Source organism: Brugia malayi (assembly GCF_000002995.4).
Source record: "Brugia malayi strain FR3 genome assembly, contig: Bm_v4_Chr2_contig_001, whole genome shotgun sequence".
Taxonomy (NCBI): domain Eukaryota; kingdom Metazoa; phylum Nematoda; class Chromadorea; order Rhabditida; family Onchocercidae; genus Brugia; species Brugia malayi.
In genome coordinates, this window is record NW_025062476.1 from 11,203,276 (window position 1) to 11,231,088 (window position 27,813).

Consider the following 27,813-nt stretch of genomic DNA (forward strand, 5'->3'; position numbering starts at 1 on the left):
TTATGTAAGCCGAAAAAACTACTTGACAAACCTCGCTAGCTCCCTTATCCCGATACTGGAGGTGTTAAGTTACCTTCAATCTGTGCAGATTAAAATAATAAAGTGTTATATAGTTGCGAGGTGTCTAGCTTGCTTATATCTTTAAATGTTTTGTAATTAAGTTACATTTGTGTGTTATGTATCAATTCATTATTGTAATGTTGTATAATATTTAGTGTTAATCTGTGGTTTATTTACCCAAGTTTGAGGTTTGAATAATAAAGTATTTCACGAAGACTCCCACAGCACACGTACATAGAACGGAACTAGTACAGATTGGAGAATCTACCAGTATCGAGGACAAAGAAGTCAAAACGGAACCAGTACAAATTCGAGAATCTACCAGTATCGAGCACAAAGAGGTCAGCGATCTGAACCATCAAGAAAGGAAGCTACTTTGTATCACAAAGAAATAGGGCAGTAATAAAGAAATTCTAAATTTGCTTTTACACATGTAGTTTAAGCCAAAAGCATTCTTCAAAAAAACATTTCAGACAATTTTTTTTTTTGAATTTTTTTTTCGAATTTTGAATTTTTAAATTTCTAGTCATTGACATTCACGTGTGCATAAACTTAAATAAGATGAAGTAGGATGTTTCCGTAAAAGATTGTCAATGAGCAAACCGATGACTCATTCTTACTGTATTATTGCGTTATTCCTGAATGTAATACGGTAGAAAATAAGTGGCGGTTGTACTGTCCTCGCTTCTTTTGTTATACGGTATTGTTAGCAGTGTACCGTTGATGGTCGTTTGCTGTGGCTATGACAATCTTTACAGTCATTCATTTGTTCTTATTGTATCACAAATTATTGTTTATAGCTTCTTGAATTTATCCAACTTTATCTGATAAGTGTATTTTCTTAATTCGTGCAGTCTTGCAATAGCACAAATTAAGTTTGTTTATAACAAATATTTTTTTGAAGCCGTTTTCAAAAATTTTCAGAATTTGCAATCATTTCAGTCTTTTTATTTAATTTTGAAATAAAGCAGTTAAATTTACTATTATAAGAATTTTTGTAGGATATGAACAAAAGAGTATGATTGCAACAAACAATTTTATTATTTACAAGAACCTTTTGGATGAAGTGACGAAGATCAGTCTAGAAATTTCCCTTTTTCTGAGTGACTTTTTCTGAGTGAGTTCGAGAGTTTATGCTGAAAAGCACAGAATGTTATTTACTTTGCAGTGGAATGTGTGAGATGATAATGTGATTAAGATGACCTGTCGGTAAGTTAACAGTTTTGGAAGCTATTAAGTTCTCAGTCATAAAGCCAACTACTGAGTGAGAATGTTTTGTTTTTCGATTTAACTGATCAGAAGATGTACAGTGGACAACAATTTCTTTAAGATTGCATTCTCTTGAATTTCACTGAGAGTAGCAATCGTTATTGAGTTGTAACAGGTTAGTTAATGGGCAATGATAGCGGGTACACCACCCGTAGTGTCAAGTTTTTTGGGGTGATCCATAATCAACTTAAACATACCTTTGTTCTTGATTCGACTGTAGCAGAAGAAGCTTTATCGATAGCTTGTAGGGATTTATTAGTGAAATTTCCTTGGTTATTGGTGCAGAGTTTGTACAGACTGTGGTGATAAATTTTGTTCACTAATAAAGTATTAATTAATAATCTAATAATAATTTTGTACAGGTACTACGAGTAATAAATATACTGGAAGAAATAAATGAAATGAAGCAGATGAAATAAACAAAAGAGGAAAAAGAAATAAATGAAATGAATAAGTGTCTAAGATCAATAGAATTGAAGTTTGCTGATATTAAAAATGTGCAAAAATTTTTTTATGCTAGACATAAAGTGTCAAAGTCGAGTTTTGGAAATATTCATTATACTACCGTATTCTAAGTTTTAAGGATAGATTATTTAACACGAATCTGTCACGAAGAAAATATGATAAAATTGTTAATGGCTGTTTGTATTCTGTTGCAGATAAAACAATGTTTGCAGTTAAGCGTCTATTCTTATCATTATCACATTCCAATTTATTATTTTCAGCTTCCAATCTGTGATCTCTGATCTGTGATCGTCCATCATCATTGATAGGAATTAGTCTTGGATTTCTTATGATCATCAATTTCTGCAAAGCTTATATCATTAGAATCTCTAGTGGAAAATCTACTTAATCTTGTTAGCTATCACTAGATTTTGAATGATTAAAAAAATTGGAACTGCTAATATTAAAACAATTGGAACTAAAATTTCGAAGATCATAACATAAAAATAAGAAAGCACAATTTGACAATAATGAATTGTTAAATCATTTTTTAAATACAGTAAGATTTAATTTCAAACACTTTTTTTTTTTTTTAAATCCCTTCATATGTTTTTAAATTGTTATATTTGAAACGATGAAATATGATTATGAAGACAATGCCTCAAGTGATGACATCCATTTTTATCAATTGTCAAATAATTGTGCACTGATAATAACAATGGAGTGGTGTAAAATCACAATGTAATTCTTTAAAAGGCACAAGTCCTACATTTGGTTTTATCATCTTTGAAAGGAAAGTGTTCAAAATGCGCAAAAGAAAATTCTCGAATTGGAACATGGTGTTTTCCAGTAAACTATGACCATTCTTAAATTCGACATTTGCAAAATCAAGCATTACTACAAAGATTTTCTTGAAATCATCAAATTCTCATGCAACGATATATTGTAATTTATGTTTTGAAAAAGAAAAAAAAGATTAGATTTATAGCTATTATAATTCTTCACATTGTTGATTGTACGTATTTTGCGCCATTTTATTTAGCTAATATTGTTTACAATCTTTGATTTCAAAGCTTCTTTTATACCATTATTAGATTATGCATGCAAACATCCATTACTATTTCTTATAAAGTATGTAAAATCATTGAGATTCTGCTATTTAACAGCAAATTTATGTTTGTTTAATCGTTTTCATTTAACTTTGACTTAATTTTCGACAGCTTCTTTGTTTGTTGGTGGTATGAGAAGAGAAAAAGTTTGAAGCTTTCAAATTTCTATTTCAATTTCAAGAAATGAAATATAATAGTTTGCTGAATACTTGAAATCTTGGAACTACCGAATTGTTGGAATCATTCGTTATCTTTGTTATTCTAACATTATAAAAAGTTATAATTAAGTTAAGCATTACATAAACTAATTTGAAGCATTTTTAAAAAAAATTACGGTATTCTTTATGATGTGATAAAAAATATTTCCATGCATTAATGCCAAATAAATCATTATCGAATGATCACGATGGCTTTATTTTTCTTTTATTATTTTTGCAGCATTTATCAGAAATTTCCCATATTTTGATTTAAATTAGAGTATGTAGTTCCCATCAAAATTTGGTTATGATAGTTAAGAGAATTATCAAATCAACAAAAGTTAGCTTAGCTCAAGAAGCTATGATCAAAGGTTGTAGCTGTATCAGTTATGATATGAACAATAACTATGATCAACAACAACAACAACATTATCGTCAAAAGATTCATGAAATAAATAATTTCTTAAAATATTTCAATGATTTTAATCAACAAATGATGATCTGATCTGATCTTGTAAGCATATATAGTAAAATATAAATGGTAGTAAATTCAAAATAAAGTAAAATTAGTTAACATTTAGTTTTAGTAAAACACATTTATGTTTATAATGAAACATATTTCTCAAATTTTTCTGTCAATTATTTATTTCTTTTTGTCTATTACATCATACTTTTCAAATTTTCTATCAATATTTGTTCATCTTTTTATTTATTTCTTCTTATCTAATATTTATTTACTTTTCTCTCTTCTACTATTTTTTTTTTAAAAAAACTTCGAGGTATTAAAATTTTTATTTAAAAAAAAAAATTTGACACTGAAAATAATAATCACTAAATTTTATTTCTCTTTTTTCAATAACCAATTAACGAATGTAATTAATTTATTTCAACTTCCTTTAAATGAAACTAATTTTTAAATATTTAAGGAAATGAACAACTATCTTTGGTGCTTCATTTGCATATTATCGACGTTGCATATTGCTATTATTGCAGAAGATGCAAATTCTAAATTGAAGAAATGCTGCAAAACATACGAACCTTTGCTGCATAATGAAACGGCCGTGAATGAATGTCTCAATAAGTACTGTGATTTCGATACCATCTCACAAACAAATGTAACAACTTCTTTTGCCAAATGCATTTATAATAAAATTTAGATACTCAAATTATTGTTTCTAATTAATCATACCTTTCAGAGAGAGAGGAAGTGACATTATGAGGATTAAAACAAAGTTGGATTAATTCATTCTTTAAATAAAATTTATTTAAATACTCTTAAATAGAGTATTTAAAAAGATTTATTTTTTTGAAAAAAAAAAGAAAAAACTCTTCTTTTTTCTATTATTTTGAAATATGATTCAGATACAATTTATGTTTTTCTTTTTTTTTTTTTTTTTCTTTTGGTTGCTTTTATTAAATCATATTACAGTATTTCTTTAAAACTTTATAAGTTTTTGATTTAAAATGTACGAGAAGTTTATTTACTATTTCTTTTAAATATTAATTATTTCTTCTTTCTTTGGTGAAAATGAAAAAATAAGTTTAGAGATTATGTTGTATTGTTTATTGAATGATTCTATCACATTCAGGTACTTGTATTTTTGAAACATTGCGATAGCATTGTTGTTGGTAGTATATTTTCTTGTGCATCATCGAATTATGATCATACACAGTGTTGTTTGGTGAGTTCTTTCATTTTAAAGTGTTACTGTAAATTTTAATTTAATCTCATTTTAAATAATTGATTTGTTCATTTACAAAATATTTATAGGCTAATGGAGTAAGTGGAAAATGTCTGGAATATTGCTCAGCTCATGATGGTGTACCTCCAAATTATTTGGATTATTTAGCATGCCTAGAATACTTTGATACTATCAAACAATGCTTTAAAAATTATCTGGAAAAAAATCCTGCTATTAAGCCTTAGATATAATTGTTTTTATAATATAAAATTGTGCAATATTCAAAAATCAGAGCAACAATAATTAAATACAAAAATAATTCATTTTTAAAAATTAGTTGAAGTTTGCAGACAAATAAAACTAATCAAAACTATCAAGCAGAAAATGCTTATTCTGTATAAATTTTTTTCATAAAAAATAATTTATAAATATTCATAAACAAAAAAACAAAAAGAAAAATCCATTCTATTCAGAAATCAGAAACGATAGCATTACTGTTATCCCAAAGCAGTGATATCCAAAACATTCTAAATGCCTTTTGTCTTTGCCACTTCTCTTACAATATTTTGATTTTAATCTGGAAATTTGAATTTTTTAAAAGAAAAATTAAAACTTCAAAAAATTTGAATTCCATTTCATATATTTCAATACAATCGGTCGCAGAAAATTACTTACCTGACATAAATGTAAACTGTTTTCACTTAAATAAATCAATTGATGTGTCATATATGAATCAATTTACATTTATAATTTACCTGAAACTTAAAAGTGCAAGGTGGAATCAATTATTTGTTGTTCTCAAAAAGTCTGATAATTTTATTTAACAACACTTCAATGGCTATTCGCTTGTACTTCATTAAATGATATTATTTGAATGTGTCCATAATAACATTTAGAGATGTGATAGTATAATGTTAATACAATTGCTTTTTCCTGATATTCTGCAATTTATTTTAAATTGAATTTTAATTTTCAATAAACACACACACACAGCTTTTTACGTTTTTCATGCAATTTTCATGAAAACTATGCTTAATCTGTTTGAAATCTTTGCAATGTCTTGAATATCAAGGTTCAGAAAATTTTTGCTTATAAGCAAATTTGGGTAACAAAAAAAAAAAACTTAGACTTTTCCATTTTATATCCAACATAAAGCAATTCATAGAGTTTTTATCCTGTTTATTTCAAAATTAGTTCCACTAATCTTTAAATTTAAATTGCAAATATTTGGTCACTAAAATAAACAGCAAAACAAATGAATAAAATGTTCTTGAAAAAGACAAGAAGAAAAAGTTGAATTGTATTGCTTAAACATCCTGCATCCTTTTACCATGATGATAAAAGTAAAATTAAAAAGCACAGGTAAAAGTATTTTCAAAAACTTTGAGTGAGAAATTAAACTATAAATGATATTTTTATCTTTTAAAAAACTTCTAAAATGATAATTAATTTTTATTCACAATGTATCAGTTATTTATTTATGAATAATAATATTGTATTTCTCATGAACAATAGAAACAATAATAAATAATATGTTAGGAAAATTGCAAAGATGGATAAGAAAAGTGCATGTAATTAATAATTTATAATTAATAACTTCACATCTCATTTATTTTTTTAAATCTTAATTTCTAAATGTTCATTTGCTGCTTTTTATTATTTATAACTACGAAAAAAATAATTCTGACAAACTTCAAATCATTTCTAGAAATAATTTGAATATTTTTTATATTCGCTTTCATTTTTTTCATTTCAGCCATTTCTCAAAACAAAATTGTTAAATTTATTTTAACAGTGTACTACTGTAACAATTAATATATAAAACATATAACCGATGTCTCTCAATTAAAGCAACAAATAGAGATTCACGTCATCGTTTCCACTTTTTACGGAAATTTGTAAGGAAGTAGAGGACAAGGAAGTATAAACATCAATTAACTGTTACACCTTTCTCAGTAATACCTCATTGTCTAACGCTAAATTTAATTTTCGTTGAAAAATTTCGTCGCGACATTAAACGAGTAATTCTAGATTTGTTATACAAAATTATAAATAAAGAAAACATGAATACTTCAATATTTTTGACTAAAATTGGAGTGATTTCTCGTGTAGTTAACTATTAATGCTCAGTTTTTAATATATAACTCAAATGGACTTCAAGTCTTTTTTAGAACTTTCATTACTTTTTGATTAATATCAAATTATTTAATATTAGCACTCATTGCAAAATTAATCGCTCTTAATTAATGGAAGCAAAGATTCCATTAAGAAAAAAAAACTTATATGCATTATTTTTTATTATTATTTTAAACTATTTATTTACTTAAGATTACCGTAATATAATCGGAGCATCAAATCTCACGAAATCGGTTTTATCAGTAGCTGTATCTTATCATGAACGCTGCCGTTTCGTTATCTGTTCTGCTTTAACTATTCGCCGAAAAAATTTGATCTTATAGGTCAAATGAGTTGAAAGACAAAACTTACATTTACATAGCTAAAGTCGACAAAAAATTTTCTGTTATTTTTTTGTTACAATTTTTGAAAAGCTACCAAACAGAAGAATATACAATTGCCATTTTTTGATTAATTTTCATTTTATAATGAACGAGTATTGAGATCAAACGACGAATATGCAAACAAATTAAAAAACAATAACTGGAACAATAACAGAAAACAATACCTCAATTACATGGATTACTGATAATTATTAAAAAAGTTTTTTTGAAGGATAAATGAAAAAGAAAAATTGGAAATGAATTTATTTGAAAAGTTTAAAAACTATTTTTTTAAGATACATAACATTTAATAAAAGATATACAACATTTTTAAGATATATAACACAATTTTTTCGAATAAAAATAACGTTAAGATAATTTCAATAAAGGAGAAAAGTTCAATAGCGTTGCGTTCTCATTTCTTTATAACTTATAAATAAATATTTATGACTTTATGGCATCATATAAATATAAATATCTGTGAATAATTCTTTTCCGAATTTTTATGCATAAAAGTTGCAAGAAATAATGTATCCGAAATAATAAATTATAAGAAAAAAGGATTTATCACATCCGTATGACTCAACTGATAAGGAAAATGTTAAGTGTTCGCTGTAATATTTCCAATAATAAATCTCTGTTATCCGGAAATAGCTTGATTATCCGCTACAATTTTCCACGCTATTAGATTCCGTCGGAGAAAAGCCAACTTCGGAATAAATGTCATCCGGCCGGCTATGGTTGTCAAAACCTGTAAAGCAAACAAATGGAAAATGCACTAGCTGTGATATATTTCAATTCGTAAGTTCAAAAAAAGAAAAAAAAAATTCAAGCGATATTAATGAAATGAAATGGTAAAATAAAGCGTAAATAGCACTGATTATGTCATAAACACTCACTACAACCTGCTAATTTCTGTGTGTGAAAATTTATTCTACTCGGATCTAACCATTCTCGAGGTAAAGCACCCATTGATGGATCTTAAAATAGTATTTTCAGATAGTTTTATCATTGAAGCATTGATAATTATTCAAATAAAAAATCACATTTTTTTTTCTTATTCACTTAAGTAAATTAAATGCTTTTATATCGATTACTGTAAAATTAAAGTGGAAAAATTTCAATGCTTATGGCAGTATTTCTAATCGATCCAAATTAATTAAGCATTAGCAATGAAAGTATTTTTAAAATGATTAATTTATTTAAATGTTAATTGCTTAATTAAATTTGCCTTATTTATTAAATTATAGCTTTGTGGTAAGCGAAAGAAAAGAAAAAGTTTAAAAAGTTCACCACATGGTTTTCTTTTACGGCAACACATAAATTGCAGATAAAAACTCCAAGGGCTGAAATGATCATCTAATTTATATTCGCTAATCTTTGATTGAGTTTGTTCTTCATCATGATGACTCGAAAGACTATCCTGCAATGATTAATTAGGTTCTTCAAGCATTCTTACTGCTTAACATTTAATATGATTAAATTTCAGTTTGATATTTCTCTGATATCAATGATAGCAAATCAATTTACGAATAAATCAAATCTTTTTAAGCTTGCAAAGCAAAAACAATTCAGTTGTTTTTTTCTTATGCAATTACGGATATCAAAATTTATTCGAGTATACAATTTCAAAAATTTAAATTTCTATAAAATAATATTTTACAAAAATTTTGAATTTAATAATTGAAGAATGATTGAAAGTGCACATCGCCAGTAGATGATTGATCATCGGAATGAGTGTTGTGATCAGCACAATATGAATCATCCATTTGAAAGATTTCCTTAATAATTGTAAAATTAAATGAAATAGTGTAAGCATACAAGTTTTCACTATTTTCTACAATAAAGAATCACTTCAATTACATACAAATCTTTCCGATAATTCAACTAAAGGATCAAAATGAAATAATTTATTTATTTATTTGGTTTAATAATTATTTCATTTATTAATCGCTTTTTAAAAAAAAATTAAATTAAACTTTATAACATTCAAATATTATTTTTACGATAAATAATAACTGATTTTTTAATGCAAATATTAACATAATAATTAAGTAGCACATTTTTGATTCAATTTAATTTTTTGCCAAATTTATAAATATTTTCTAAAAAAACACAATTTAATACAACCTAAAATTCAACCGCTTTCAATTTTGTGATTGAATTAAACTAGTAAATGTAAGTAAATCTACGATTTTTATACAACTCAAAATTTTCAGTGCATTTTTTTGTAAAGAAAAGAATTTTGCTAAGTTCTTCAATGAAAAGTAAAAGTAAAATTTTAAATATTTTCAAAATAAGAATTTGATAAAAAAAAAAAAAAAAACAATCACAAATATTAAAAGCAAAAGTACAAAAGCAATGGAACTGAAACTTCGACAAACAAAAATCCTTACCCAACTTTTTTTTAATTTGGCATAAACTTTTTCACATTTCTGCAAATTCATATATGCAAATGTTGCGATGTCAAAAAATCGTTTTGTTTTTCTTCAATTAATACAAATTACAGACTAACTTTAACACTTCCATACTTTTCCCAGCATTTTTTTAAAAGAATAACATTTTCTGTTTCAAAAAAAAATAAATTAAAAATTCAATATTATTCTTTGAAGAATCATTAATTGACCAAAGTGATAGCTTTTTCTCCTTAAATTTCTATATTTGCTGTTTATAAAATAAATTATCTCATTTACAAGGAAATTAATGAGTACTATTTTAACTTATTCAAATATTGCATATTTGATAATAAACTTTTATCAGTTTTTCTTACATCTAATGAATGCTACAGTTATGTCAATGGCTTAAAATTCTATTTTGGAATTTATCGGAATATAATCGTATATTTTCAATTGTATATTTTTTCGTATTCCTTTTTTTTTCGAATCTTATATTTCTAATCGATATTAAATTTTGGAATACAGGTAACTATATGAATCATTTAGAAAGTGTTCTAGCACCAATTTTATTTCAAAAAATTTTGTTGCCAATAGAAAATGAACAAAGATTAACAATTAAAAGATTCATTAGCTCATTAGCAAAACAATAATGTGATAGTTTTCAGTGTTGTATGACAGGGGATAATTAATCCGAATGTGACATTATGTGACACATTCAAAAGTTTAAATGAATTACTTACCATAGCTATGTTTCAGTTCAAGAAATATCATGAAAATTAAATTTATACATATATATAAAAGTTTATATATTAAAACCGGTATTTGTATTTTTTAATGATTTGAATAAAATGAATATTACTCAGTTTTTACCAATGCTTACATGACTTACATGATATCATGCTTAAATGATATAGGCTTAATTGATTTTTATTGGGAATTTTAATTTGCTAATGCAAATTAAAATGAATTGTTTAATTTGCTATCGAATCTCTTAAATTATTAACTAAATTAATAAATGCAGTCGTTTATATTGAATTTTCATAAACATAATAGAATGTTTAGATTACCATTGAAATATTAATGGAGCAAATTTCATTTATAAAAGTTTTCAACATTTAATAATTTTTATGAATAAAATACAAGAAAATGTGAATGAAAAATATCACTTAGAAAATATAAACAAGATTTAGATAAATGAAAGGAATTTATTGGAACAAAAATACATTTCACTGATCTTTGTGATCACTTTAATCAGTTCACCTTAAAGCTGTCGGATTGACCTTTCCTTCAAACTACTTAATATTATCGTTGTTACCACTTTAATATATTTGGTCATGCAGCCTGCCAGCCGTTTATTTGCTTATTTATTCATTACCTTTACTTTTATTGCATTAAAAAAATATTCGCAATAAAAAATATATCCCAAACTATGTTTTTTATCTTCAGCTATCGAGTGTTAGCTTTTTAAACATAATACAAAAACAAATATTCCACAAAAGAGCTACCCAAGAGTTTTTTTAATTAAATTAAATTGGCCAGTAGTGTTGCAATATGATCGAAAATTACCTAGGAAATGAGAATTTTGATTTGTTTATCTGCGAATTTGGTGATAAATTTTAACAGAAAATTGAAACAACAGGTAAGTAAATTTTATTGCACCCCAAATTATTAATTAATTAATATTTACTGTTCATATTTTAATTGTGTCTTTTTGCCGTACCATATTATATGCTTCTCTGCTTACTTTATCTCATTCATTGGGATATTATTGTTAATCTAATTCATTTGAATATATACTTGGTTGTTATTGAGAGTGAATAATTCAGTGATTAAGTATTAAAAATGTGAATTGTTATTCTTTCCAATCAGATTAGATTAATTCTCGAGCTAGCCATTCATTGATTGACATTAAATGATTTACTCCTCATTCATTGAAGCATATTTTATGAAGTATAAAACATTGAACGGTTTTTCTGCATTTCAATTATCGATAATATCTTATAGAAACAGAATCACATACACTGCAACACATAAAAACACTGAATGAGAAATAACAGAATATTCTTTTGAAGGTCCAAAAAATTTTAAGATATCAAATTAATTAAATAATTTGGAAAAGTCAGTTTCAAGTTTGAATTTGTTTAAAAAAAACGGACATATTTTTACTTAATCGCAAATAACTGGACGAATTTTAGTCAAAGCTAATGAATTGATATCGCAGTTCTAATTCTCTCTGTTTTAGTCATATTAAATAGTAGTTTCTTAAAGATATGTTTGATGAAGGTACGAAATCGTTTGACAAAAATTAAATTAACAGTTGGCAATACAACATTGTTGAAAATAGCGTAACAATTGATAAAAATATTGACAGGAATTTCAGCTTTCTTGCCAGCTAATTTAACTGCAAACTTCAAAAGGAAATGGAAACAAATAATTTCAATTTCCATTACTCCACAAACTACGGCAGCCTGAATTAGCATCGATCGCTCATGTTTACCATTACTTCTTACTGCACTCTTTGTTTCACATCCTTCAAATATTCTTTAATTAAAAATGATTAAATTTATTACCATATTTGAGGGTTGAATGAAATATGAAGTAAAAAGGAACCTATAAAGAACTGCAAAACTTTTTAAAGTTTTCAGAAAAACTTTAAAAAAGTCATGGAAAGCAAAACCACTGTTACCGCTTGTTTTATTTAATTCCAAAGCTCTCTTCAACAAACGTCGCATGTTGCAAAACATTAAAATATGCATTGCGAACATCATCATAGGTAAAGAAAGTGTCCATGCATGACGAATTATGGAAAAAAGTAATTGAAGAGTATATCTCAGATGAACGAAATTGATTTTAAATTTATAGAAAATAGTAATGTTAAATAATATTCTACTCTTTTGAATAATAAAACTTTCAATGCAGAAAAAAAAAAACGAACTTCAAAAACAGCTCCACTTTCTGCCGTCCTTTTGGTACAATTAAGCGACCATTGCAAGTTGGATACATGAAATGTTTTAATGCAATAATGAAATTCTATCACTGGTATTACTGAAAAGCCATCTGAGAAGTTTAAAACATTAATAATATATTATAAATAATGAGATTAAATGATACTAATGGTGCATCTATACATTGGATAAAGTTAACTCTACGATGAAGAAAACGAAGTAATCAAGTTTTGATAATTTTAGCCAAGTTGTTTGCTATGTGTTTGTATCTGTCAGATAATGATTTTTAGCGATTAAACTAAAATACCGATGAAAACATTGAGAGAATCGTTTAAAAAATATATTTAGCATAGCCTTTTGTAAGCTATTTGGAATCAATCTTTTTTTTCTTTTGAATTGCACAAAAAAGTTAATGAATTATACCAAAACTTAACAACCATATGAAGCTGAGGAGAAAATAAAATTTTATTGATTCGAAGAAAGCATTAAATTTCGGAAAGCATATGACCATAAAGCGATTAATTGCTAATAGAAATGTAAAATGCAACGTGGCGAAAAACGAAAACGTATTCGTAGCAGTGAATATTCCGTGAATCGTTGCTGATATATTTGCTTAAATAATGACATATTTGCTTAATTTATTAATAATGCATGTTACAACAAACAAATCATTATTTGCTATTCTAAATTATATGTGCTTTCTCCATTGATAATAACAATGTAACAATGTAAAAATAATATAATATCAATAGTATAATAATATTAATAATAAATTTAAGAACAGTAATAATAACAATAAAAGTAATGTAAGAGAGAAGAACTTACTGCCAAAACTTTTGTTCCTTAGTATTCCACCTAAAACAATGACCGCTTGTGGGATAAAGTTCAAGAAGCTACAAATAATAATTTGGTATGTTATATGAGTGAACGCTCGACTGTTAAGATTGTCACGACTACAGAATACCACCATTAACAGTACATTGCTAACAATACCGTATAACAAAAGCAGTGAAAACAGTACAACCGCCACGTATCTTTCTACCGTATTACATTCATTCCTTATATCGAACACATTTGTCGCATTCTCTGCGTGACAGTTTAACGGTAATATCAGGAATAATGCAGTAATACAGTAAGAATGAGTAATCGGTTTGCTCATTGACAATCTTTTCCGGAAACTGCGATTATTGTGCTAAAATGACTGTTAGTTATTAGATTTTATTACTAAATTTTTTAATATCAAATATTAAATTATGAAAAATGCCTTCAACTGAAATTCCATAATGCGATTGCAATCATTGTGACGAATGTGATAATTAAACTTTCTGTTCCTGTTCCTGTTCAATTTAATATGAATTACAAATTTAATCGCGAAATTAACTTCTTACTTCTCTGACTATCTGTTTAAAGTTGCTGAAAGTAATTTTGTGCTTAACTGCCATTCTCAGTATTGAAAATCGCACTAAGAAACGTTAAATTTATTAGAAATTTAAATTGAATAGGAAGTTTAAAATGAGTTTATTTTGTGACTCCACCCGCGAGTATTGCTAACTTGAAGTTATTAATATAAGAAAGAAATGTGCTCACTGTTTTTCATGCTGCACTTTGATTTTTCCTTGGGTTTCTTAACAATAAACTCATTTGTTAATGGATTTTTATTTTATATCAAAGAAAAAAAGACTCAAAAACTAATATCAAAGACTGAATAACATATCAAATTAAAGTATAATTTCACTACAAATAATGCCATAAAGATATTTTAATAGCAAATAACTTTCTGACAATGCGAATATGACTTCCGCCTTATGACAATTTCAAAATGTCTGAAAATGGCTTTAAAAGAAAATTTGTCATAAACAAACTTAATTTATGCTATTGCAAGACTGCAAGAATGAAATAAGAAAATTAATACTGTGCTGACAGATATTACATTTGCGGGTGAACAACAATAAATTGCAACTCTTATCAGATAAAGTTGGATAAAGTTCTAGAAGCTATAAACAATAATTTGTGATACAATAAGAACAAATGAATGACTGTAAAGATTGTCATAGCCACAGCAAACGGCCATCAACGGTACATTGCTAACAATACCGTATAACAACTGAAAGATTCTATCACATTCAGGTACTTGTATTTTTGAAACATTGCGATAGCATTGTTGTTGGTAATATATTTTCTTGTGCATCATCGAATTATGATCATACACAGTGTTGTTTGGTGAGTTCTTTCATTTTAAAGTGTTACTGTAAATTTTAATTTAATCTCATTTTAAATAATTGATTTGTTCATTTACAAAATATTTGTAGGCTAATGGAGTAAGTGGAAAATGTCTGGAATATTCGCTTGTACTTCATTAAATGATATTATTTGAATGTGTCCATAATAACATTTAGAGATGTGATAGTATAATGTTAATACAATTGCTTTTTCCTGATATTCTGCAATTTATTTTAAATTGAATTTTAATTTTCAATAAAAACACACACACACACACAGCTTTTTATGTTTTTCATGCAATTTTCATGAAAACTATGCTTAATCTGTTTGAAATCTTTGCAATGTCTTGAATATCAAGGTTCAGAAAATTTTTGCTTATAAGCAAATTTGGGTAACAAAAAAAAAAACTTAGACTTTTCCATTTTATATCCAACATAAAGCAATTCATAGAGTTTTTATCCTGTTTATTTCAAAATTAGTTCCACTAATCTTTAAATTTAAATTGCAAATATTTGGTCACTAAAATAAACAGCAAAACAAATGAATAAAATGTTCTTGAAAAAGACAAGAAGAAAAAGTTGAATTGTATTGCTTAAACATCCTGCATCCTTTTACCATGATGATAAAAGTAAAATTAAAAAGCACAGGTAAAAGTATTTTCGAAAACTTTGAGTGAGAAATTAAACTATAAATGATATTTTTATCTTTTAAAAAACTTCTAAAATGATAATTAATTTTTATTCACAATGTATCAGTTATTTATTTATGAATAATAATATTGTATTTCTCATGAACAATAGAAACAATAATAAATAATATGTTAGGAAAATTGCAAAGATGGATAAGAAAAGTGCATGTAATTAATAATTTATAATTAATAACTTCACATCTCATTTATTTTTTTAAATCTTAATTTCTAAATGTTCATTTGCTGCTTTTTATTATTTATAACTACGAAAAAAATAATTCTGACAAACTTCAAATCATTTCTAGAAATAATTTGAATATTTTTTATATTCGCTTTCATTTTTTTCATTTCCGCCATTTCTCAACACAAAATTGTTAAATTTATTTTAACAGTGTACTACTGTAACAATTAATATATAAAACATATAACCGATGTCTCTCAATTAAAGCAACAAATAGAGATTCACGTCATCGTTTCCACTTTTTACGGAAATTTGTAAGGAAGTAGAGGACAAGGAAGTATAAACATCAATTAACTGTTACACCTTTCTCAGTAATACCTCATTGTCTAACGCTAAATTTAATTTTCGTTGAAAAATTTCGTCGCGACATTAAACGAGTAATTCTAGATTTTTTACTGAAAGATTCTATCACATTCATTCTTATCACAAACAAATACTGCTTGAATCAACATTGTTCGTTCATATTTGTTTGTGGCAACCATACTCTTTTGCTCATATCCTACAAAAATTCTTATAATAGTAAATTTAAATATTTTATTTATAAATTAAATAAAAAGATTGAAATGACTGCAAATTCTGAAAATTTTTGAAAACGGCTTCAAAAAAATATTTGTCACAAACAAACTTAATTTGTGCTATTGCAAGACTGCACGAAATAAGAAAATACACTTATCAGATAAAGTTGGATAAATTCAAGAAGCTATAAACAATAATTTGTGATACAATAAGAACAAATGAATGACTGTAAAGATTGTCATAGCCACAGCAAACGACCATCAACGGTACACTGCTAACAATACCGTATAACAAAAGAAGCGAGGACAGTACAACCGCCACTTATTTTCTACTGTATTGCATTCAGGAATAACGCAATAATACAGTAAGAATGAGCCATCGGTTTACTAATTTTTTTTTGGGTTAGTAACTATGTCAGGTCAGGTGAGTATTAATTGGAAGTTTTATACTAAAGGTTTCATACTAAAAAGTGATTTTTAGTTCAGATTGTAAGGCCGAAATTTTGGTCATTGTGAAAATATAATCATATTTCGATGAAAAATAAAAATTTAACTAATAACCAAATGTTTTTTCATTGTCTTCTCTGCCAAAATTGCTAACGGCAACCGAGGCATAACTTGTATTTTTGGTGTTAAGTTTCGGAAGAAGTTTGAATTACTGAAAATTTAAGCTGAATGGGAAACTTAGTAATGAGTTAATGTAATAATTTCCAAACAATTGGTAAGATATGGGTCTTACTAATTATTTAAATGCATACCATCAAGAACTAAAGAGACTATTAATTAATACGAAAAAAAATAAAGTTTGTGGAAGCAAAAAGCTAGAATAATATGAAATAGTGCAAACATAATAAAAAAAAAAAAAAAAAAACGCTAAGGTAAATAGTAATCTAAAGCTACTAACATAGCAGCACAATGTAATCACAACGTTTCTTTGCAATTATAATTGCTATCATGAAACATTACTTAATTCTATTTTAAAGTCACTTTCGAAATTTAAATTCTGAAGGTTATGCATTCAGCACTGGAATAATAAGTTAAACATTTAACTTCTATTCTGGAATTTTATTATTAATATGTATAGATATACAAAAATGTGGTTTTTTCGGTTTCAACTCGGATTATTTTTCTTTTCTTTAGCAATTTTTGTTAAACACTTTTTACTGCAAACAAAATTTTTCACTTAGCCATTAAAATAAATAAATCATTCAAAGTTTCTTAAATTGAGGGACAAATTATTACACAGCAGAAATGAATTTATAATTGAATTTTAAAAGCAGATCTCAAGGTATTAACAAACAACGTTGGTTGCCGTGCCATATTACATAAACGAATCTCAATCATTTCTAAACTCTAAAATATTGTACTTATCAGTACTATAGCGATGTATTTATCAATGAGTTCCGATATTAGCCCAAAATCATTAGAAGATCCTTCTGATGATTGAAGCCGAATGTCACTTTGAATGTCAATTTGAGTTATATATTAAAAACTGAGCATTAATAGTTAACTACACGAGAAATCACTCCAATTTTAGTCAAAAATATTGAAGTATTCATGTTTTCTTTATTTATAATTTTGTATAACAAATCTAGAATTACTCGTTTAATGTCGCGACGAAATTTTTCAACGAAAATTAAATTTAGCGTTAGACAATGAGGTATTACTGAGAAAGGTGTAACAGTTAATTGATGTTTCCACTTCCTTGTCTTCTACTTCCTTACAAATTTCCGTAAAAAGTGGAAACGGATAACGTGAATCTCTATTCTACAACAAACCATTGTTTCTTCAATTAAGAGACATTGGTTATGCTTACCAATTGTTACAATAATTTTCTAATTTCAAATATTCTTGAAGCGGCAAGACTTAATCGTTTCAATTGAGAAATAGATGAAAGAAAAATGGAAGATACTGCAAATAATTTGTTAAATTCTAAAAATTCATTCAATATCTTAAAAAGATAATTTCTATTATTTTCTTGACTTATGAAGCAAAAGCAGTGCAATATGTCGTTTATTTGCACTGATCCGAAATGGTCTACAGTTCGTAAGGTATACTGTAAAATAATAAAATTTACACTGAAAAATAGTTTAATCAGCATTCATACATAAAGTTACCAATTTGACTTATTTCTTATTTCATTAAAGATAATATGAGCTATTATTTAAAAATCTTTTTCAAATAATTTTATTTCATTTTTAATGACAGAAATTTTAACAGGAAAAACTTTTAATACTCGAAATAAAAATATGCCGACAATGTAGATCTTTTTGATATGAAATTTTCACTATAATTAAGTTATAATTTTTTGCTCAACTAATGTGGAAATTGTTAATAAAGTCATCAACATCATTAAATTATCACCATTTTCATTCTCTTCATAAATAATTATCAGACAGAGGAAATAAAAATTATGATTTTTTCAACTTCAAGTCTGACTAAATTCAATTTTTTAACTATTTTTGTATGATTCTTCAAAAATTATTGTGAAAAATTATTGTTGTGATGTAAATCAAAATAAATGAAACATCTTTCTACTGATTTTATAAAAAATCATTACAATGTATCTTTCGTATTAACATTCGCTCGAAATATAAATAAGGCAAATAGCCATTTAAATGTTCAGGATTTAAATGTGGCTAGCATTTATGCCAAGTTTATATTTTTATAATTAAAACAGACTGAAGCGTTAATAAGACCTAACATTGCCTCACACTACTTGTCTCATATACTTAAAATGTTTATGGTTTTAATTGGTAACGCTTTAACATCTGTCTGATAAGGCATTCAATATAATAAAATTTTTGACAATCATTAATTGAGTGATAACTTCAATGATATTAAAATATTTTTTAAATAAATATAAACTAAATGAATCCAGTTGTCTATAATATTCAGATGACCGATCTCTACTGAATAATAGAAGTAAATCTGCGATCTACTAGATAGTAGGAGTCAATGCCCACTACATCCAAACCTTTTGTCTTAGTCATTTTTTTGTACCAACAAGTTTCGACGGTTCGACTGCTCTCTATCACTCATTTAATTCAGTTTATTTCAGTCTTTCAAGTTCCCATCAATTTATTCATTTCCTTCATCTCACATTTGCCTGCAAATAGCATATTCTCGCTATCGATTAATACTTGTATATTATTGTTACTAGCGAATAAAATCGTTACAACAGATCTTTCACTCAACGTATTCGTCTATACAAACTGCAATAACAAACAAGGAAGGCTCTTGAACATATGAAAGTCCAACTCGACTCTAAGCTACGGAAGTCAGATGCCCCAGGTTTCATGATAATTTACATTACAGTAATAATTTTTATTCATGAATAAAACTAGATCCAACAAAGGCAGATATATTGTCACACGTTGATTTTTTTTTTCATATTCGAAAAGCCATACAAACTTATCCATTCAGCTCAACTGAAATTTCATATTTCAGTAAAAAATTTTGTAGTACATTTAAATCGTATTATTTTTATCCTTGTAAATTATAATTTTTATACTTTGAAATTAGCATGCAATATATTCAAGATTATTATGGCAGTCACAAAATCAAGATTAATTGTAGTATTTTCAAAACTAATTACATATGATTTGTTGTGATGTTTAATTAATATACAGCTTGTTTAATTATTCGTATTTGTTTGTATTGCGCATTCTTATTATGCAAAAACGCCAAAAAAAGCTACATTTTCAAATAATTCGTCAATTTTCATCTTAACAATTGTCAATTATAGCGATCTGAGCTATAATCCAAAAATTGATCCACAAATTCGATCTGTAAATCAGTGAATTCATCCGGAAATCAAATAACTGTTCTTCATCTTTATTCGTCCCTTATCTGCATACTTTAAATAATAACGGAAAGGCGTTTGTCGAGAAGCGCACTGCACCAAAACGAACTTCGCATCATATAAAGTTAATCAATCATCTTCGAAGTTTCTTAGAAAAACTTCTACTTGAAATATTCTGTATCATTTGTAACTTAAGTATTCTGACTTGTTCTGCCGATTTTTTGTAATGGTGACGAAACGTATGATAATTCTACTCTGTTTGTCATAGAACAAAATTCTTTTTTTTTTCTGATTATAATATAGTTTAATTGATACATACTTTAAAGCACTTTAACAAGTTCCGTATTTGGCCAATTTCATGATTTAGTAGCAAATAGTAGTGTAAGAAATTTCAAAATATATAAAATTAATTATTATTTCATGATGATTATCTATATTGTTTTCTAGAAATGCTCACATTTTACCAATGATTTTTGATTATTTGGCTAAGTTCATTGTTTTATTTAAATTAATATTTGCTTGTCAACTATTTTCTTAACAAGAATTTACCATGAAATAAGTTATATTATTAGGTGGAATATTGACTCAAATTTATTCATTTGTACACTTTTGAATGCATTTAGGATAATTAATTTGATAACTTATTATCTTTTATTCATTCACTCTATAACTACGGGTAGATTTTTGATTGTTAATGATCTTACCATGAAAATTTCTTTTAAACTGAGTTTCTTTCCGTTTTCCACTACGTCTATTCCATATTTCAGATGTTGGCTGAAATGTCGCATCGGTTGTGCTACTACTACTGCTACTATCCGAACGATCTGCATGAATTCTTCCATGTAGTTTATTCCATACTTCCTTCTTATGATATTTGATAGCATTATTTGTGTTATTTATTGTGGTATTGGTAATGTTGGTTAGAGTAATATCAGCAATTGCAATAGGAGTTGTATTGGTGAATACAGAAGTTGTTAACAATCGTTGCAATTCACTGGTGCAGTTTGATTGAACTAAAAATCATCGTGATCTAACTAAAATATTTCATGATATTATAACAAATAGAACAAAATATGCATGGAATGGCGATTTACGGATTGATAAGTAAATGGCGTAATATTGCACTATCAACAACTCATTCAGCAAGAATCAGTTTTGATGATGTTGACAATTAGAAAAAAAAAGTAATAAATGAAAGCTTACAATGACGACATTTCTGTTTATGTATTCGGGCCCCATTATTGCTCAAATTAACATGTATTAGACATAAGCCTTTTGTCACCTAAAGTAAATTTTCGATGAAGTTCATAGTTCCATTAGAAAAACCTATCCACTTTTTTCTTGAGTTATTCAAACTATTCTCGTGAATATTCATTTCTTTGTCACACTAATTTTTTTATATTAAAAAAATGAAACAACCGGACATAAAATTTGACAATCATTTTGTGCCGGAAGCCATTGTGGTTCAGCAAATACGTCACCACCTAAAAAATCACTGCCATTTAACCAGAAAAATATATTAAAATAAATTAGATAATCATAAATTATAAATTTCTCACAAAAAACATCAGTTTTAGAGAGTGATTTCAGTTATTTATAATCTTTTCATATAATTTAGTATTTTGTTTGCAGACTTAAATGACTAAAATTTTCATTTCTAAGAGATATGCAAGGACATAAGTAGGCTTCCCAACGATAAGAAATAAATTTTGATAGTCAAATTCTTAGTATAAATAAGTAGAATGTAGGAAGTAAAACTTATAAATAAAATAAATTGATGACCTTTAAAAGAATAAAATTGAATGTTTTTATGTTTTGGTTTCTGGATACAACTAAAACGATACCAAGGATGTATAATTTCTAGTAACACTATTATCAAAATAATTTGCATACTATAAAACATGATTATAAAATTATCCAGCATAAGTTGCATTTTTGATTTAATCCAAATATTGCAATTTCATTTAAATTTGTTTAATTGGCATATATGATTGAAAATAAAGAATAATGAAATAAGAAAGTGGTAGAAGATAAATTAATTCCACATAACCTCATTAATAATTGTAACTGAATAATATATCACTAATTACTAATATTAAGATGTTCCTAAATAATTTGAGCATAATTAGAACACAAATTAATTAACATGGATTTGGATCAAAAAAAAAAAACGATATGATTTTACTAGCAATCTATTAATTAGAATATATTTGTTATTGTAACTATTTTGTCATTATTATTTTTCTATTTATTACTGATATTATTATTGTTGCTGCTATTATTATTATAAATATTATTAACTGTTATTACTAATTAATTAAATCGCTTACTAATACCACAATGTAGCCATTAATGAATATCATAAGGTATTATATGAAATGCAAACTTACATAAATGTTCATTTTCATATAAGAATTTGAAAATATGACGAAAGAATGCATCGTCATCATTACTTATAGCAGTATTAGCATCGATAGTATTGCCATTAGTTTCATTAATGAATAATATTAATATAATCAGTTGTGGGAGGAAGCAATATAATACATTCAGTAACATTGAAATTGGATTTATTTATTTCTAAACAGATCAAAAGTATTAAATAAAATTCTTTGAATAAATCAAATATGATAAGAAGAAATAATATGTAAAATTTTGATTAAATAATAAGCAATAAAATAACATTAACTAACAAACAAAATTTTTAACTGCAAATAATTAAGAGCAATGAAGCAAATTCCTCTCTTTTATTATAAAAATTCATCGTAAGAGATAAAAGTTAATTTATTGTTACTGTCTTATGAAGTTCATTATGATGAAAAAAATTTTTCTTCCTTTTGTTTTCTAAATTATTTTTTTTGGAAAACGTATTGTAAAGAAATTTTGAATACTTTGTTTTCTTTTTGACATTTCTTTTTTTTTTTTTTTTATTTTTTACTATAATAGATTTCATGTTATTCCGTTACTGAAACAATAAAATTATTAATTTCTAATATTACACTTTCTGATAATGTAAATTTACTTCTTGATAATAAATAAATATTACATATTAGCACAACATATTTTTACATATTTTCTTTATTTTCTATATATATAATTACATAATTTCTGCAAATGCTGACATTACTATTAAACAATTCTTTCAATGAAATGAAAGAATTTTTTTTAAAAAAAAAGAAAAAAATTGCTAAAAGATTTTATATCACTTAAACTTTTTCTCTTTCATTCTTTAAAAACTTTTCTATTTATAGTAATAAACTAAGCTAAATTTGAACAAAAAAGCAATAAAAAAAAAGCTGCAAGATATAATACGAATTTGTTTGGGTAATTTGGAATAAAATTTACGATTACTTTCATTTAAACAAAATGCACACAGACGCATTCACGGATGCCATTAAATCGTCGTCGGATGATTTTTAATGAATTTTTATCGTTATAATTAATATTTTGACATGTGGAGATGGATTCAGGTCAACAACGATGATCACTAATAATGAATGATACATATAACGACTGTGTGATGCAGTGCATATTGTTGTTTTCCACATTTCTGATTTCTAATTGAATTATAAATTTCTGATTGATGACTGATATCAAAATACAGGCAAGATTAATTATATGAAGTTAACATAAATTTTGCAAATTTTAATTGAAATAATATAAATTTTATGAAGGTAACATAAATTTGATGTAGAGTTTACAACTGAAAAAAAAAAAGGAAACAAAAGTTGAGATAAAAAAAAAATTGGTAAAAAAATTAAGACATAAATTAATGACTTTTATTCTTATTATATCAAAATTTTGCTTTAACTTTTAATTTTTTTTTTTTTTTTTGAATTAAGATTTATCAAAATTTTGTTTTCGCTTTGAATTGAAATTATTGATAGCATCAATTACTATTGATGAAATTTCCAATTGAAAAAAAAATATTTCAATTGAACTGAAATAATGTTGATAATAAATTGTCATTAAAGTAGAAGTTTTCTTCAGCTGAAATCCAATAAATAATTTTTCTTTAGCTAAAATCTGATAAATAACTGATTGTTCTGATTTGGTTTTTAGATGACAAAAAAATTTTGGGTAATGAAACTGTTTTTTTTTCTTTTCTCACAATTTCATCTAATTGTTACTTTTTAATTTGAAGCAAATTCCAATATAAATACTAAAAATAAAATATTGATGTTTTGATTTATTTTGTTAAATAACATTCATTTCTTCGTACTTCCGTTCATTGCAATTTTTCATTAATTTAAAAAAAAAAAAAAAAAAAAGAATGTGTAAATTTTTTTTTTCTTCACCTTACATTCATTTATTGGGTATTTCTGATAATTTATTGGTAAAATTAATGATTAACATAAATTTTATGAGAAATTTAAATTTACAGCCTTTTTTTTTTCATTTTTTCTTTATAATTTAAGTTAAATTTATAGTTGAAAGACAAATTTTGTACATTCCGGACAATATCAAATGATATCGGCAAATCATATCAGTTAAATGATAGAAACATACGAAAACGATACTGACAAATACACACACATACATACATACACATGCACACACATACATACTGCATTTCATACATTTCAGATGGAAGTAGGCAGGCGTTGTTACGAGTGGAAGGTGCAAAAGGTTGATGATGGTGAATATATTGGTAGTAATGAATATGAAAAGGGTTGCGTGAACCGAAAACGGCCATGAACCCCGTTTGAAGTGTACCGTTCAACCCTGTTAATTCTCTCCAATTTTGCCCCCCCAAAACGTTCTCAAAACTATTCATTTTAGGTGATTATCTTAGAGGAAACTATTCATTTGCTATTATTTTATATTAGTAAATATATTTTTATTTAAAAAAAAATTTTATAATAAAATTGATTAATTTTCACACAAAAAAGAAAAAATATTACTGTTATATATATATATATATATATATATATACTTAAGTTGCAATATCTTTTTTAAATTAAATTGTTTTTTGATTTTTGTATGATGAGTTATATAAATCTAAAAATATATGATAAATTAACAAATTTGAAGTTAAATTAAAATAAAAATTATGCTATTCAAATATTTCGTTTTTTTTTTTTCTTTGGATATTTTTTTGTTTTAATTATATGTATATATAGTTAATATGTTGATTCATATTTGAATATAATAAAATGATCTATAATCTAATTATAACATTTAATTAATTTCTTTTATGATTACAGATTAAAGTATTTCGCTTTTATGTTACATCCTGTATTCATTACTTTATTAATCATTGCTTTCTTTTGATCCAAATATTTCTTCTCTTTTAATGCTTTTTCATGTGTTGGAAAATTAAATAAAAAGAAAAAAGAATTAAGTAATCAAATTCTATTCATCAATAGGTTTGAATTAATGAGGAAAAGAAAATGATTGAAGTAAAAATTTAAAAAAGAAAAGAAAACAAAATCTTTTTTATTTAAGTAATATATATTTTTTATCATGTGAAAATGTCATCAAATCTTATTATGAAAGCTTATCGTTAAATTAATTAATCATTAAATCCTGAATTAATAAAAATAATTTGTTAATTATTTTTTTAGCAAACTCTGCGTATATGGGACAATATGTTAACCACTATTTGCAAGGTATTCATGCTATCAGCTGTCTATTATTATATATATATTTTTTTCATTGAATATTAATTACGATTGTGAACTTTAGAATTAATAGAAAAATAATTTTAAATGGCAAATTTTAAAAAATTTGCCATTGCATAACTATATAGTTATTAATATTTCAAACTGGCATAACTGTAAAATTCATTGATATTTTTAAAATAAATTCAGTACAATTAAATGTAACAGAAAGCTTAGTGCTTTTCTCACTTTTAATTTAATAATTTCAATTACAAACCTTTAAAATTCTAATTAAAAATTAACGATAATTTAAAAATGGCAAATTCATACGTTAAAAACTACAAAATTCTGTTGGAAGAAAAAATTTTTTTTTATTCATTAAGCAAAATATAATATAAATCAGAATTTTCTTTTTTTCTCACATTTTTTTTTTTTTTTTGTTGTTGTAGATAAGAATCTAAAAACAAAGAAAAAATGGAACAAAAGAAGAAAAAAACAGTAGCTTTGTTCATAAGGGAAAAATTATTTTTGATTAAAATTTTCAAAATACATTTACCTTATTATCAAATCTTTTAAATGAAATTAAATGACAAAAAGTGGGAAAGGAGGAGGGGGAAGTGGAATTTAAATTTGGGAAAACGATAGATGGATGAATTTTTTTCTTTTTACTTTTTGCTTCGTTTTTTTTTTCTTTTTTTTTTTATCGGGCCAATCAACACATAACCAAATGAGAGTCAAATTTAACACCCTTATGCAATTAACATGGCACAGTGACCCCAAAAAATAATCGAATAACAGAATAATGCGAATGAAAAAATTTTTGCAACCATACAACCATTTAAAATTTCGTAGATAATTTCAATAGCAATTTGATAAAAATTAAATTTGTCAATTTGTAAGATTGATGAAAATATTACTAAAAATTGATTTACGATAGATAATTTGAAAAATTCTTATCGAATATGTTGTAACATAATAAAAGAATATTATAGTAAAAAAAATTTCATGGAGGAAGAAAGAAATGATAATATATTAAGATGATAAATTGATAATTTGATAATTTTATGGATAAAAAATATAATTTTATATTTCATCGTTAAATTAATAAGTAAAAAAGGTCTTCAATTTATCAACATTTATCAATTAATGATGGTTTTTCAGAAATTATTGTATGCTAAAAATTCTAATTGATTAATTTTTGGTCATTGATAATTGCTAAACCATAGCTAAAACTTAATGAAATGCATTTAGCAATAAGAAACTAGAAAAAACAGTCATTAAAATGAGCAACAATCATATCTAAAAATTACAGTTTAGAAATTTTATAAAATAATTATCAAACTTTTGAGATTTAATTTCAAAATTTATTTTAGGGTCAACCGGTATGGCTTTTTGTGAACAGTGGAAAGGCTCTTTGGGAACCAGCACTAATAGTTGAAACTGATCCTCTAACTGTGCAATTCATTCAAAATGTTTCTATTATTTCATCTTCTATCTATTTGAATATTTCATTATTTTCCTAAATTTTCAATTTAATTTTAAATTGAATGTGAATGTGAAATATAAATCAAGTAGCTAGTTATATTAATTGTATGCTAACTCTGATATAAGGAATGATCATTTTGATTATAAACAAATTCTCTAATTATCAATGTATAATTTATTTTTCAATCATTAATTAAAGGAATTAATTACAGGGTCAAACAATTCCGTTAGAGAATACAGTTAGACTTACCGAACGGAAATTATTCGATCCAAATACTGAAAATTTAGCTACTATTCCGTATGCTTTCTTTTTTTGATCACAGTAAAAAATCAATAAAAATTTTAAGTATAAAATTTTATTCTTAATTAAAAAATTTAAAGAAATATGTTATAGAGATGAATCAGAATCAGCGCTCTTATTTGCTTTGCGTAAACGTTTCGATGCAAAACGTTTTTACGTAAGTTTTATATCATCTTTACTTAATTAAGCATATCATATTATTATGTGTATCCAATATAATGATTATATTTCACAATAAATTTAATAATTTGATAATTAAGAAATACGATGGTAATAACATGGTATGCTTTTTTGGCTTATCTAAAGAGGCTTGTCATTTTTTAATTTTTTAATAACTTAGGACATAACAAAATGATCA

General features: G+C 25.6%; 6 protein-coding genes across 8 annotated transcripts in view; 3 read left to right on the forward strand and 3 right to left on the reverse strand.

Annotated features, from left to right (window-relative positions):
* Positions 1–4,008: 4,008 nt before the first annotated feature.
* On the forward strand, positions 4,009–5,006 carry Bma-dao-2 (DB module family protein; the record flags this gene model as incomplete). The annotated part of the gene is made up of 3 exons (XM_001895951.1): positions 4,009–4,194; positions 4,669–4,761; positions 4,851–5,006. 3 exons carry the CDS (start codon positions 4,009–4,011, stop codon positions 5,004–5,006), a joined length of 435 nt encoding a protein of 144 aa, XP_001895986.1.
* Positions 5,007–7,918: 2,912 nt separating this feature from the next.
* On the reverse strand, positions 7,919–9,028 carry Bm1176 (Uncharacterized protein; the record flags this gene model as incomplete). Of its 3 annotated transcripts, none has more annotated exons than XM_043079243.1 (4): positions 7,919–8,010; positions 8,165–8,239; positions 8,553–8,682; positions 8,966–9,028. In XM_043079243.1, 4 exons carry the CDS (start codon positions 9,026–9,028, stop codon positions 7,919–7,921), a joined length of 360 nt encoding a protein of 119 aa, XP_042935177.1. The 3 variants fall into 3 exon arrangements, with proteins under 3 accessions (XP_042935177.1, XP_042935176.1, XP_042935178.1); XM_043079242.1 differs by having other exon boundaries at positions 8,159–8,239; XM_043079244.1 differs by lacking the exon at positions 8,165–8,239.
* Positions 9,029–11,856: 2,828 nt separating this feature from the next.
* On the reverse strand, positions 11,857–12,387 carry Bm14138 (Uncharacterized protein; the record flags this gene model as incomplete). The annotated part of the gene is made up of 2 exons (XM_043079245.1): positions 11,857–12,185; positions 12,342–12,387. 2 exons carry the CDS (start codon positions 12,385–12,387, stop codon positions 11,857–11,859), a joined length of 375 nt encoding a protein of 124 aa, XP_042935179.1.
* An 8,333-nt stretch (positions 12,388–20,720) lies between these two features.
* On the reverse strand, positions 20,721–22,625 carry Bm253 (Uncharacterized protein; the record flags this gene model as incomplete). The annotated part of the gene is made up of 4 exons (XM_043079246.1): positions 20,721–21,082; positions 21,273–21,351; positions 21,489–21,553; positions 22,460–22,625. 4 exons carry the CDS (start codon positions 22,623–22,625, stop codon positions 20,721–20,723), a joined length of 672 nt encoding a protein of 223 aa, XP_042935180.1.
* A 2,028-nt stretch (positions 22,626–24,653) lies between these two features.
* On the forward strand, positions 24,654–24,764 carry Bm8886 (Uncharacterized protein; the record flags this gene model as incomplete). Its single annotated transcript, XM_043079247.1, has 1 exon — positions 24,654–24,764. One exon carries the CDS (start codon positions 24,654–24,656, stop codon positions 24,762–24,764), a length of 111 nt encoding a protein of 36 aa, XP_042935181.1.
* An 893-nt stretch (positions 24,765–25,657) lies between these two features.
* Bma-hum-4.2 (IQ calmodulin-binding motif family protein) overlaps positions 25,658–27,813 on the forward strand; it is a gene marked incomplete at both ends in the record, with an annotated part of 30,551 nt that continues 28,395 nt past the window's right edge. The window contains 4 exons of the mRNA XM_043079248.1: positions 25,658–25,678; positions 27,043–27,141; positions 27,367–27,452; positions 27,549–27,612. Of these exons, the coding sequence (XP_042935182.1) occupies positions 25,658–25,678; positions 27,043–27,141; positions 27,367–27,452; positions 27,549–27,612 (270 nt within the window). The remainder of the gene's footprint in view (positions 25,679–27,042; positions 27,142–27,366; positions 27,453–27,548; positions 27,613–27,813) is intronic.